This window comes from Hakea prostrata, chromosome 10 (assembly GCF_041222555.1).
Source record: "Hakea prostrata isolate BN-2017 chromosome 10, UWA_Hpros_2, whole genome shotgun sequence".
Classification (NCBI taxonomy): domain Eukaryota; kingdom Viridiplantae; phylum Streptophyta; class Magnoliopsida; order Proteales; family Proteaceae; genus Hakea; species Hakea prostrata.
The window spans coordinates 41,370,445-41,384,448 of NC_142609.1; the positions used below are offsets into that span (position 1 = coordinate 41,370,445).

The following is a 14,004-nucleotide window of genomic DNA, read 5'->3' on the forward strand; positions in this document are numbered from 1 at the left end:
GAATGTCAACTTTTTTTGGAATCATCAAATCTCTCAACAGAAATGGGCAATACTACAAAAGAGTCAAACGTAAAATGTATTTTTTTTAATCGAAACTAAGTTAGGCTGAACTTTTTAGGGATTCCATCTTAAAATTACCCATTTAGTTATCAATCCTTATCAAACACATGTTTATGAGTATTTTTATGAAGACATCGAATAAAGTTAGAATGAAACAAATGTTCATAACTCATGAGGAGGCTCTTGAAGCTTGTGTAACCCTTTTCTTCTGTCATTATCAACTTTTAGATTAACAATGCACCGGTAACTTGTCAATTATTCAAGTTCACCTAATTCCACTAGTTGTGTACAATCATAGAAAAACATTTTGCCAAATATCCGCCGAATTTTAGTGACGTTTAACGGTATTTTTTCACATGCGAAACCGAAACCGACAAAGAATTGCCGAGATATTGACAATTTTTTTCCCACAAATTTCCAACATTTTTCTTGAATTTCTCTCTTCTCCAGAGCTCCCCGTACCTTCTCTCTCCTACTTCTTGATGGAAGACAAAACGCTTTATTGTATTTATAATCGTGTGTACTAACCGGTTGGGTACTATTTGAAGCTGAGCTCTGCTTCCCTTCAATTTCCTTCTTCAATTTGCTGTTGGGGCTCCACTGGTTTGTGACTGTTTTTCTTTTGATGATGTTATACAGGAGTTAAGTGGATTTGGTTATTGTGTATAGTTAATACATGCAGGTTCATGGTTTTTTGGATATGTGCAATTGTAAGACAAAGCATCATGCCTTCAGAATTAAACCAACGTCTTGAATTGCAAGGAAAGCCAAATAGCTCCCTTAAAGAAAGAGAGCAGATGTTACAGGGCATTATGGATCAGTCATATGTATCGATGTTACAATTTCTCAAGCTTATTTAGAGTTCTCCTAAAATGAAGGAAGCTGATAAGTAGCATGCCATTTTATCTAATACAGAGGCACGAAGAGTAGCAACGAAGCACAAACAAGCGATGTAATTGTAGTGGAGGTAGGCATGCGTCCCTTGTCTTTGCGGATGAAGAGTGCTTCATAGACGGGGATGTTAATGGCAACCACAAGGCCAGCAATAACAATTTCTGAGACGAAAGTTTCCAGAGCTGATACTTGCATAGCCATAAGTATCCTCATCATTCCCCCCACAAGGCTGAAAAGGTTGAACAGAGCTACTGTTGCTATGATGGTAAACATAGGAGAAGTGGCACCAAACTCAAAAATTCCCTGCTCGTATCTCTTGAATGTCTCCTCTTCATCTACTTTCGCTGTGATTACAAATGTTGTTTCCGAAAAACCCAGTTGCTTGACCACGGTGTCGATGAAGCCGAATAGAAATGAAGACATCCTCCGAATCAACACCATTCTCTGTAATCTCCACCATCCCTCTATTGTGTTTTTACACCACATTGCTTCAACTAGGCTGTATGCATTGTTGGCCACAAATACATATGCAAATGGTAGAAACCATAAGCTAGACATCTGAAAGCATCACCAGATTAATTAGAAATATGCCAGTTTGTTGTGTAGATAGAGAGAGAGAGAGAGAGAGAGAGAGAGAGAGGTTCAGCTTTACCTTTGGGAACAAGGAAATGCCCTTGAAGAGGCAAAGAGAAGGGACAAACACATAGTAGAGTGTTGGTAGAGAGTTAGCAGCCCATAAGCAGTAGACACAGTAGCCCATCTGGTGCCCTAGTTTTATCTTTCCTTTCCCATACAGGAAGGGACAATACTGAGATAGGAAAATTTGAAACATCCCTGCAGACCATCTCTGGAATTGTACCAGATGTTGAAGTAGTGTGGTTGGAGCAGTTCCTAAGAAGCCAGGTCTCTCTGGATTGCAATAAATGGGTTTCCAACCTCTGCATTGGATTGCCAAGCCTGTTATTATGTCCTCTACTGGACACCCATACATTAACCCCATCTGTAATTTCCATTCCATAAGCACATCAGCAATTTATCTAATGATAAGAGAGAAGAGATCGAGATGGGTTGAGATGGGGAATTCCAGAAACAAATGTGTGAGAGAAGCTACCTCCTTTCCCCATTGGGTACCCATCTCATAGGTACAGCTTGCCAGTGGTTTACATATCTCTGCTACTTCTTTGCTGCTCCTTTCTTCCTTCCTCTCAATATTTCTCTTCTGTTTTCCTCTGAACTCACTACTGTATTTCATTCCACAAAGTGCCTCTCTCCTATGAAAACACCCAGTGCCACAGTACAGAGCCCCACCAAATCCATCTACACCTGCAAGTTCCAACTATTGAAAAAGAACAGAGCAGCAAATCAAGTAAACTTATCAGTATTCCATCTAATACCTTCTTAAACATATGTTGATCGAATATTACTTTGTTATTACTCACCTCATTGACTACCTTATTTTCATTGCTGTAAATATCATTCTCTGTAACATTATAGTATTTCTGTGGGAGCTGTACATAAGATATCTCATGACCATTCACTTCATCCATGAAGAAGCATAAAACATCTCTCAGTGTTCCTGAATCATTTGAGTACATGTCACAGTCGACATTGAGTATGATCTCCCCATTGCTTATCTCTGACGACACCCTAATCTTCAAAACAGAAGCAAAACAATTAACAAGTATAAGCAACGAGGAAACCCTAGCTCTTGAATTTAGAGGTGTTCAAATTTGCTTACCAAGGCATTCATGGCGCCAGCCTTGAAATTGTGAGAATATTGTGGTCTTTTCTCGCGTGCCAAATAAACCAAAGTTGGCAAAGGAACTCCTTGGATATCCACCTCATTTGGGTCATTTCCATCAATTATTATCTGGAACATACAATAATAACAAATGAAGTTATCCTTTCGGCTCTAATATCAGATGGAGTCCAAATCCTCTATCTTGTCAGGTAAAGGCTTGTGGTCCCCTCATATTTTTGAGTTGCATATTAGGGTAAAGCATGCTTCTGTATATTTTGATAAAAATGAATTAGAAGAGGTACTTTCAGTGGAGCCCACATGAGTCTTACACCTAATATGTGATGGAAAAGTGTGAGAGGAAGATGGATTTCTATCTTGGCGGATAGAAGATCTAGACTCGGACTGATAACATCTATGAAAAGCATCATATTATTATTATAAAGACAAAATGATAGAAATGAAACACCTGAAGAATAGTATGATGATCTCTTTTAGTTACTCCAGCATTCCACTCTGAGAATTCTTTGTGTTGTTCCCTCACTTCTTGAGGAACTCTGCCTAATTCAGATGCCAAATTGACCCTTTTTTTCATATTTTCATACAATTCCTAAAAGAAACAAAAGCAACGAGAGAGAGAGAGTTGTAATCAGAATTAACAAAAAAAAGGTAGGGATGATTTGCCCAAACCATATTCTCCTATACATACAGAGCTGGGAAAAAAAACCCCTTTGTTTGTATGAATTTGGATCCTCTATCCACATAAAGAAATTATTATTCAACCCACATAGTTGAATTATTCACACGTATTCAATTTCAAAACAAGATTTTGTATTTCAGTACGGATGACTAATAGTGTTAAATTTATTAAAAAAAACATGAGAATGATTACGTGTCAATAATCCAACCATGTTGCTAGGTTGGAAAATTTCTTATGTGTGAATAGAGGATCCCAACTTTTTCATTAGATGAAATTCATACCATATTTGCCTCAGTATCCGATACCAAAACGTGCATGAAACCTGACAACCAAAAGGAAGGTGCTATGTGAGGAGATGATCACCTTCATGGTCAGCCATTCATCATCAGAGAAATGATCACCATTGGATTCAAAGATTTCTCTAACAAAAACGGCATCAGGTGATCTGGGCTCTAGTTTGAACTGGTTACAGAAGGGTATCCAATGCTTGGAGAAATGAGCAGCTTCTAAGAGAGCATAGAATGTTAGGTCAGAGCCTCCATCATCAGAGAGATAAACACTTAATTTCTCCATTGGATAGTTATATGCCATTACAGATAACACGGTGTTTATCACCAAAATTGGTGGCTCTATCACTGGATCTGCTGTGCACACGAATACGTCTATGCTTGGAAGTTGTTTGTCTTCATATCTGCTTCAAATGTTATGTTAACAAGCATCTTGTTGTTAATAAAAGAGAGATCAACAATTCCGGAGAGAGAGAAAGAGAGAGGGACTAGCAAGATTTTCTTGTTCATGAATTGTAGATAGAGAATTGCACTACCCTCACCCCCCCCCCCCCTCCCCATTATTCATTCGAGAAAGGGTCCACCTTTGTTAGCAAGATTTCCTTGTTCACAAATTGTGGGTAGAGAATTGCACTACCCTCACACCCCTCCATTATTCATTTGGAAAATGATCCATCTCTAGTCTATCTTGTTAGGAGTTGGGATCTTCTATCCGTAGGAGTAGAAAATAGTATTCCCCTCAAAGTCTTCCCCTCATGATTACGAGGGGAGATCTATCTCTATTCCACTTTTCAAGTGCTCAAAGGTAGATCCTCATTTCTAAACATGGGTTGAGATCATCTATTTGTTAGGGTAGAGGTCTGAGCTTTCCTCACAATGCTCCACCACATATTAAAAGATCTACGATTGATTTCAATAAAGAAAAACCAGAGACTAACATGCAATGGAAAAGTATGAGAGAAAACATAAACCTTCTAAGGTAGAGGATCTAAACTATTTAAACATGTGGTAGAACTGTAGAAGAGACTAAGAGGACCATATAAAACCACCGATGGAAATTAGAGAGAACTAGATCTAGCATTTGGATAAAAAGGATTTAAAAAAAAGAAGACACATCTAGTAGTTCAATTAAATTATGATAATTTTTGATTGCCACAAAGTAGTCAAAGATAATATTTTCCAAGTTGAACAGATATACGTGTCACACCTTCACCTATCACCATGAAAATTTTTGATCGTCACCTTCATCAACTATAGACAAGAAAAACTAAAAAACATAATAGTTTTGCAGAATTGGTGTTGGATCTGGATAAGTTTGGATGAAGAAAGTTTTGATTTTGTTTTTCAATTCTTGGAAGAAAAAGGTTTGAAATTGAAGAACTTAAAAGATGGTAGCTTGAGAGGTTGGTTACCTGAGCGAAAGAGTTTCCTTGCAGCAGGTGGTGTGACGATGAACAACGTTCCAGCGAACAGATTGAGTGATGATCCAATAGAAACTGAACCAAAGCTCTGCTAAGAACAATCCAAGCCATGCCCATCTTCCTGCTCCTGCTGTTGGGATATGAGAAACCCTGTAAACCCATACCATCACTATTCCCAGAAAGATGCTTGCTGCAAATATCTTGTACCCTATTCTTCTTCCCTTTGATTCCTCTACTGTTTCAAATAGTGGATTAACATCTTCTTCCTTGCTCCCTTTTTCTGCAAACCCCGCCATGTCTGTAGCTCTCAAGAATACAGCTACAGATAAAAATGGAAGAAATGTCAGACAAACTCCATCAGTGGAAACTCCAGATTAAAAGTCTGCAAAACCAGATATTATAATACAGTAGCTGCTCATGTTTTGAAAAAAGAATATAAAATCTTAAAATGAAAAACCCCACAAAAAACTGAAAACCAGAACAGGGTAACTCGGTTCAGTGTCTTTCAGTAGTTCTTTTGCTTCCGAAGTCCTTTGGCTAAATCCAACTGTTCTATTATCTCTCCTGTTTCTGCAATTTTTTTTTTATAAGACCTGTTTCTGCAATTAGGTGTCCTATTTCAGCCTGTACATAAAATAAGGGCAATATATCTATTATTGTAATAGGTCAATAGTGTTGTAAAAAAAAGAAAGAAAAAAAAAACCATTCAATTAACCCTCTTTTGGATGAGAATATTTTTATTATTATAATATGCTGTTTTTTTGGGTGAGATTATGAGGGCAATAAGCACTTGGTGGAAATTCATTTGAAAGCTTAAATTACACCTTAAAATTTAAAATGTTCTTTTAGCGTTTTGTTAAAGCTGGGATACCAGTTAAGGAGCAATTGGCTAAGTGGACCCAAGCTAATCCTATATGTATACTGTGTGGCAGTGGTAGCAAATCAACTTGACATCTTTTTTTTGATTGTCCTTGATCTCAGCGAGCTTGGGTTGTAGGACCATTAGGGTTACGAATGGAAATGATCCCTCAAATGGAGTTTATTAATTTTTGTCTTTATTTTCAATCATAGTTGGACAAACCTTTGTTAAGTTGGTTTATGTCAATTTTCATAATCACTTGCTAGAGTATTTGGAAGATTAGAAATGATGTAGTATTTCAGAACATACAACCTAAACTTTTGGTTGCCATGAATTATCTTAATAAATGGATACCATATTTGACCTGCCACCCACAATGTAGAAGAAGCCCAACTTTTGAGGCTTGCCTATGCTATTAGGCGTGATAAGGATGATTTTTCATCATTTCCCTAATTGTTTCTAATTTGAATTCTTTCCATATAATTTAATCTTCTCATTTGAATTCTTTCTATATCATTTCATCTTCTCATTTGAATTCTTTTCATTCATCACTCCTCTCATTTGAATTCCTTCCATTCTTCATTCTTTACATTTGAATTCTTTCCATATCATCTCATCCTTCCATTTCATTAATATCCTAATTTGGCTTTGGCTACATAAGGTTTCTGTATTAAATCATTTCCATACAAACATTTCCATGTATTGTATTTCTATGTTGCCTTATATGGGCTTGTATTTTATTGTTCATAGTTGCCTAATAACATGGGATGTATGCTGCATATATATTTGAGGTTTTCTCATATGAAATCATTCAATCATTTTTCCCATTGAGACTGTTTCTTAATATATGCTCTAATTATCCGTGTATTTGCAGGGTATACAGTGACTTGCCACTTAGTAGTGGCACTAGTGGCACTCTGTTAATGTGTGTTGGATCCTTAATTTAATCCCTAACAACACAAATGAGATGTTGTTGGGGCCTAATAAGCAAAAACACACAATGGTTGAAGCAGTAGGAATTTTTTACAATGAGGAGGATGTAACTAGAGGAATCCTGACAGGACTAATCCAGGACTAAGTTCTGCCCAAAATAAAGGCATGAAGCTTACAACCATCTTGAGTAACTACCCCCTGTTGGAAGATTGGATCCCAATTATTTGGAAGGCTTAACCAGTATCAGCTGCAACCAAATTTTTTTTTTTTTTGGATGAATAAGCTGCAACCAAATTAATCCAACTTGCTACACAAATTGACCGTATCCAAGTAACAAGATTTAAGAGCCTCATGTTCATAAAATTAGAACTCGATAGTATCTAGCTGATAAATTAGAACTCGATAGTATCTAGCTGATAAAATTAGAACAGAACACATGTTCATACTCATGAGGCTCTTCAAGCTTATAAACCCCTTTTGCTCCATTATTCCCAACTTTCAGTTCAATAATGGTTAGAGGACAAGTGAATTTTCAAGCTTTTGAAAAATTGAAGCTTTTCCACATAAGTGCATTGTCATTTTTGCTTATTGGTCTTCATCAAACTAGTAAGAAAGATTGGAGATACTAAGGAGGTCAAATGTAAAATGTAAATTGTTTCGATCGAATCTGGTTGAGGGTAAATATTCGGGGTCCACGTGAAAATTACCCATTTGGTTATCTATCCTAGTTATAACATACATTTGTGATTGTCTTTATGAAAACATCCATAAAATTAGAACGAAACACGTGCTTATGACTCATGAGGCTTTTCAAGCTTACATACTTTTCATCAATCAATATCAACTTTTAGTTCATTGATGGACTAAGACAAGTTCCCTCTTTGCCCCCCCACCCCAACCTCCAAAAAAAAATAAAAGAATAAAAAATGGACTAGACAAGTAAATTTACTAGCTTTTGATAAATGGATGTTTTACCAAGCAAATGGAATGTCAACTTTTTTTTTTTGGAATCATTAAATCCCTCAAGATAAATGGGCAATACTACAAAAGAGTCAAACTTAAAAGGTATTTTTTTTTAATCGAATCTAACTTAGGCTGGACTTTAGGGATTCCATCTAAAAATTACCCATTTAGTTATCAATCCTAATCAAACACCTGCTTATGATTATTTTTATGAAGACATCCAATAAAGTTGAATGAAACAAATGTTCATAACTAATGAGGCTATTGAAGCTTATGTAACCCATTTTCTTCTGTCATTATCAACCTTTAGGTCAACAATGCGCTAGCAAGTTGCTAATTATTAAAGTTCACCTAATTCTACTAGTTGGGTACTGCCATGGATAAACATTTTGCCGAATATCCGTCGAAATTTAGTGACGTTTAGCGATATTTTTCACTAGCGAAACCGAAACCAACAAATAATCGCCGAGATATTGGCAATTTTTTGTGAATTATCGCCAAATTTTCCAAAAATTTCCAACATTTTTCTTGAATTTCTCTCTTCTCCAGAGCTCCCTGGACCTTCTCTATCCTACTTCTTGCTTTCTTGCCATATTTTCCTTCGATCTTTGATATATAAAAGCAGATCCCGCATCATTATTGTTGAAAGAGAAGACAAAACGCTTTATTGTATTTATAATCTTGTGTGTACTAACCGGTTGGGTACTATGTGAAGCTGAGGTCTGCTTCCCTTCCATTTCCTTCTTCAATTTGCTGTTGGGGCTCCACTGGTTTGTGACTGTTTTTCTTTTGATGATGTTATACAGGAGTTAAGTGGATTTGGTTATTGTGTATAGACTGTAGAGTTAATACAGGTTCATGGTTTTTTGGATATGTGCAATTGTCAGACAAAGCATCATGCCTTTAGAATTAAACCAACGTCTTGAATTGCAAGGAAAGCCAAATAGCTCCCTTAAAGAAAGAGAGCAGATGTTACAGGGCATTATGGATCAGTTATATGTATCTATGTTACAATTTCTCAAGCTTATTTAGAGTTCTCCAAAAATGAAGGAAGCTGATAAGTAGCATGCCATTTTATCTAATACAGAGGCACGAAGAGTAGCAACGAAGCACAAACAAGCGATGTAATTGTAGTGGAGGTAGGCATGCGTCCCTTATCTTTGCGGATGAAGAGTGCTTCATAGATGGGGATGTTAATGGCAACCACAAGCCCAGAAATAACAATTTCTGAGACGAAAGTTTCCAGAGCTGATATTTGCATAGCCATAATTATCCTCTTCATTCCCCCCACAAGGCTGAAGAGGTTGAACAGAGCCACTGTTGCTATGATAGTAAACATAGGAGAGGTGGCTCCAAACTCAAAAAGTCCCTGCTCATATCTCTTGAATGTCTCCTTTTCTTCTACTTTCACTGTGATTACAAATGTTGTTTCCGAAAAACCCAGTTGCCTGACCACGGTGTCGATGAAGCCGAATAGAAATGAAGACACCCTCCGAATCAACACCATTCTCTGTAATTTCCACCACTCTTCTACTGTGTTTTTACACCACATTGCTTCAACTAGGCTGTATGCATTGTTGGCCACAAATACATATGCAAATGGTAGAAACCATAAGCTAGACATCTGAAAGCATCACCAGATTAACAGGGATTAATTAGAGATATGCCACTTTGTTGTGTCTGAGTGAGAGAGAGAGAGAGAGGTTCAGCTTTACCTTTGGGAACAAGGAAATGCCCTTGAAGAGGCAAAGAGAAGGGACAAACACATAGTAGAGTGTTGGCAGAGAGTTAGCAGCCCATAAGCAGTAGACACAGTAACCCATCTGGAGCCCTAGTTTTATCTTTCCTTTCCCATGCAGGAAAGGACAATACTGAGATAGGAAAATTTGAAACATCCCTGCAGAGCATCTCTGGTATTGTACCAGATGTCGAAGTAGTGTGGTTGGAGCAGTTCCTAAGAAGCCAGGTCTCTCTGGATTGTAATAAATGGGTTTCCAACCTCTGCATTGGATTGCCAAGCCTGTTATTATGTCCTCTACTGGACACCCATACATCAACCCCATCTGTAATATCCATTCCATAAGCACATCAGCAATTTATCTAGTGATCAGAGAGAAAGAAAGAGAGAGAGAGAGAGAGAGAGAGAGAGAGAGGGGTTGAGGTGGGGAATTCCAGACTCAAATGTGTGAGAGAAGCTAGAGAAGCTACCTCCTTTCCCCATTGGGTACCCATCTCATAGGTACAGCTTGCCAGTGGTTTACATTTCTCTGCTACTTGTTTGCTACTCTTTACTTTCTTCCTCTCAATTTTTATCTTCTGTTTTCCTCTGAACTCACTACTGTATTTCATTCCACAAAGTGCCTCTCTCCTATGAAAACACCCAGTGCCACAGTACAGAGCCCCACCAAATCCAGCTACACCTGCAAGTCCAACTATTGACAAAGAACAGAGCAGCAAATCAAGTAAACTTATCAGTATTCCATCTGACACCTTAAACATATGTTGATCGGATATTACTTTTTTATTACTCACCTCATTGATTACCTTATTTGTATTGCTGTAAATATCATTCTCTGTGACATTATAGTATTTCTGTGGGAACTGTACATATGATATCTCATGACCATTCACTTCATCCATGAAGAAGCATAAAACATCTCTCAGTGTTCCTGAATCATTTGAGTACATGTCACAGTCGACATTGAGTATGATCTCCCCATTGCTTATCTCTGACGACACCCTAATCTTCAAAACAAAAGCAAAACAATTAACAAGTATAAGCAACGAGGAAACCCTAGCTCTTGAATTTAGAGGTGTTCAAATTTGCTTACCAAGGCATTCATGGCGCCAGCCTTGAAATTGTGAGGATATTGTGATCTTTTCTCGCGTGCCAAATAAACCAAAGTTGGCAAAGGAACTCCTTGGATATCCACCTCATTTGGGTCACTTCCATCAATTATTATCTGGAACATACAATAATAACAAATGAAAGTTATCCCTTCTGCTCTAATAACGGATGGAGTCCAAATCCTTTATCTTGTCAAGGTAAAGGCCTGTGGTCCTCTCAAATATTTGAACCGCATATTAGGGTGAAGTCCACTTCTCTATATTTGATGTGAGACTTTCAAGGGAGCCCACACGTGAGTTTTACGCCTAATATGATGGAAAAGTGTGCGAGGAAGACAGATCTCTATCTTGAAAGATAGAAGATCTAGACTCGGACTGATAACATGATCTACAAAAACTATCATTATTATTATAAAGACAAATGACAGAAATGAAACACCTGAAGAATGGTATGATGATCCCTTTTAGTTACTCGAGCGTTCCACTCTGATAATCCTTTGTGTTGTTCCCTCACTTCTTGAGGAACTCTGCCTAATTCAGATGCCAAATTAACCCTTTTCTTCATATTTTCATACAACTCCTAAAAGAAACAAAAGCATCAAGAGAGCAAGAGAAAGCTGTAATCAGAATTAACAAGACAAAGGAAGGGATGGTTCAACCGGCTTTATCAGTTTATTGCCCAAATCATATTCTCCTATACATAGAGAGCTGTAAAGAAGAAAAAAAAAAAAAAAAAAAAAGAAAAGAAAGAAAGAAAGAAAGAAAGAAAGAAGAAGAAAGAAAGAAGAAGAAGAAGAAGAAGAAGAAGAAGAAGAAGAAGAAGAAGAAGAAGAAGAAGAAGAAGAAGAAGAAGAAGAAGAAAGAAATATAGAAGGAAAGAAAGAAAACCTTAATTTGTATGAATTTGGATCCTCTATCGACATAAAGAGAAAATTATTCAACCCACATAGTTGAATTATTAACATGTATTATATTTCAAAGCAAGATTTTGTATTTTAGTACCCTAACTAATAGTGTTAATTTTATTTCAATTAATTTATTAAAAAAAATGATTATGATTATGTGTCAATAATCCAACCATGTTGCTGAGTTGGAAAATTTCTTCTGTCTTAGTAGAATCCCAACTTGTTCATTACATGAAATTCATACCTGGATTTGCCTCAATATCCGATATCGAAACGTGCATTAAAACCTGACAACAAAACGAAAGTGGTATGTGAGGAGATGATCACCTTCATGGTCAGCCATTCGCCATTGGAGAAATGATCACTGTTGGATTCGAAGATTTCTTTAACAAAAACGGCATCAGGTGATCTGGGCTCCAGTTTGAACTTGTTACAGAAAGGTATCCAATGCTTGAAGAAACGAGCAGCTTCTAAGAGAGCATAGAATGTTAGGTCAGAGCCTCCATCATCAGAGAGATAAACACTTAATTTCTCGGGTGGATAGTTACATGCCATTACAGATAACACAGTGTTTATCACCAAAATTGGTGGCTCTATCACCGGATCTGTTGTGCACACGAATATGTCTATGCTTGGAAGTTGTTTGTCTTCATATCTGCTTCAAATGTTATGTTAACAAGCATACTACTGTTAATAAAAGAGAGATCAACAATTCCGAAGAGAGAGAAAGAGAGAGGGATTAGCAAGATTTTCTTGTTCACGAATTGTAGGTAGAGAATTGCACTACCCTCACCCCCCCCTCCATTATTCAATTGAGAAATGATCCATCTCTAGTCTATCTTGTTAGGAGTTGGGATCCTCTATCCATTGGAGTAGAAGACAGTACTCCCCTCATGATTACGAGGGGAGATTCACCTCTATTCCGCTTTTCCCTCTTGAATTTTCGGCTCTTTCCGTCATTGAAGTAGCCTTTCATCGCCCTCCCCCCCCCCCCCATAAGGTTGTTGAAGCACTATCAGCAGTACTCAGAGCTGGACCCCCTTCTAAACATGGGTTGGGATCTTCTATCTATTAGGGTAGGGGTCTGAGTAAAGGTCTGAGCTTTCCTTACAACTCTCCACCACATATTAAGAGGTATATGTTTGAATTTAATAAGAAAAACCAAAACTAACATGCAATGGAAAAGTGTGAGAGAAAACATAGACCTCAAAGTAGAAGATCTAAACTGTTTAAACATGTGGTAGAAGAGAGTAAGAGGACCATATAAAACGACCAATCGACATTAGACGGGACCTAGATCTAGTATTTGGATAAAAAGGATTAAAAAAAAAGAAAAAAAAAGACACATCTAGTACTTCAATTAAATTATGATAATTTTCGATAGCCACAAAGTCAAAGATAATATTTTCCAAGTTGGACAGTTATACGTGTCGCACCTTCACCTATCGCCATGAAACTATAAGGCAAGAAAAACATTATAAAAAAAAAAAAAAAAAAATAATAATAAAAACATTATTGTTTTGCAGAATTGGTATTGGATCTGGATAAGCTTAGATGAAGAAAGTTTTGATTTTGTTTTTTCTATTTTTGAAAGAAGAAAGTTTGAAATTGAAGAACTTCAAAGACGGGTAGCTTGAGAGGTTGGTTACCTGAGCGAAAGAGTTTCCTTGCAGCAGGTGGTGTGACGATGAACAACGTTCCAGCGAACAGATTGAGTGATGATCCAATAGAAACTGAACCAAAGCTCTGCTAAGAACAATCCATGCCACGCCCATCTTCCTGCTCCTGCTGTTGGGATATGAGAAACCCTGTAAACCCATACCATCACTATTCCCAGAAAGATGCTTGCTGCAAATATCTTGTACCCTATTCTTCTTCCCTTTGATTCCTCTACTGTTTCAAACAGTGGATGAACATCTTCTTCCCTGCTTCCTTTTTCTGCAAACCCCATGTCTCTATAGCTCTCAAGAATACAGCTACAGATAAAAATGGAAGAAAGGACACTCTTTTACAACCATAGGTGTTCAGACAAACTCCATCCAGTAGAAACTCAAGATTCAAAGTCTGTAAAACCAGATATTATAATACAGTAGCTGCTCAGGTTTTGAAAAAAGAATATAAAATCTTAAAATGAAAAACCCAACAAAAAACTGAAAACCAGAACAGGGTTACTCGGTTCAGTGTCTTTCAGTAGTTCTTTTGCTTCCAAGTCCTTCGGCTAAATCCAACTAAACTGTTCCTCCTTGGAAGAATGTACTATCTCTCCTGTTTCTGCAATTAGGTGTTCTATTTCTATTTCTGCCTGTACATAAAAAAAGGACAATATATCTATTATTGCTATAGGTCAATAGTGTGGCTCATTTGATTTTGTCTTGTAGCTCTTTGAAAGAAGAAAAA

At 37.2% G+C, this 14,004-nt stretch overlaps 2 protein-coding genes across 3 annotated transcripts; both read right to left on the minus strand.

Moving 5' to 3' along the window:
• Window positions 1-798: 798 nt before the first annotated feature.
• Window positions 799-5,691, minus strand: LOC149003039 (cellulose synthase-like protein E6). Of its 2 annotated transcripts, XM_089137920.1 has the most exons (9): window positions 5,563-5,691; window positions 5,092-5,419; window positions 3,756-4,083; window positions 3,162-3,302; window positions 2,693-2,824; window positions 2,394-2,606; window positions 2,066-2,290; window positions 1,607-1,954; window positions 799-1,512 (listed from the first exon to the last, which is right to left on the minus strand). In XM_089137920.1, the coding sequence occupies exons 2-9, from the start codon at window positions 5,394-5,396 to the stop codon at window positions 967-969; spliced, it is 2,238 nt and encodes a 745-aa protein (XP_088994046.1). In that variant the 5' UTR covers window positions 5,397-5,419; window positions 5,563-5,691; the 3' UTR covers window positions 799-966. The 2 variants fall into 2 exon arrangements, with proteins under 2 accessions (XP_088994046.1, XP_088994047.1); XM_089137921.1 differs by lacking the exons at window positions 3,756-4,083; window positions 5,563-5,691 and having other exon boundaries at window positions 5,092-5,359.
• Window positions 5,692-8,758: 3,067 nt separating this feature from the next.
• On the minus strand, window positions 8,759-13,914 carry LOC149003040 (cellulose synthase-like protein E6). The gene is made up of 8 exons (XM_089137922.1): window positions 13,257-13,914; window positions 11,935-12,262; window positions 11,142-11,282; window positions 10,687-10,818; window positions 10,384-10,600; window positions 10,064-10,287; window positions 9,571-9,918; window positions 8,759-9,479 (listed from the first exon to the last, which is right to left on the minus strand). Exons 1-8 carry the CDS (start codon window positions 13,556-13,558, stop codon window positions 8,934-8,936), a joined length of 2,238 nt encoding a protein of 745 aa, XP_088994048.1. The 5' UTR covers window positions 13,559-13,914; the 3' UTR covers window positions 8,759-8,933.
• Between the last annotated feature and the right edge of the window lie 90 nt (window positions 13,915-14,004).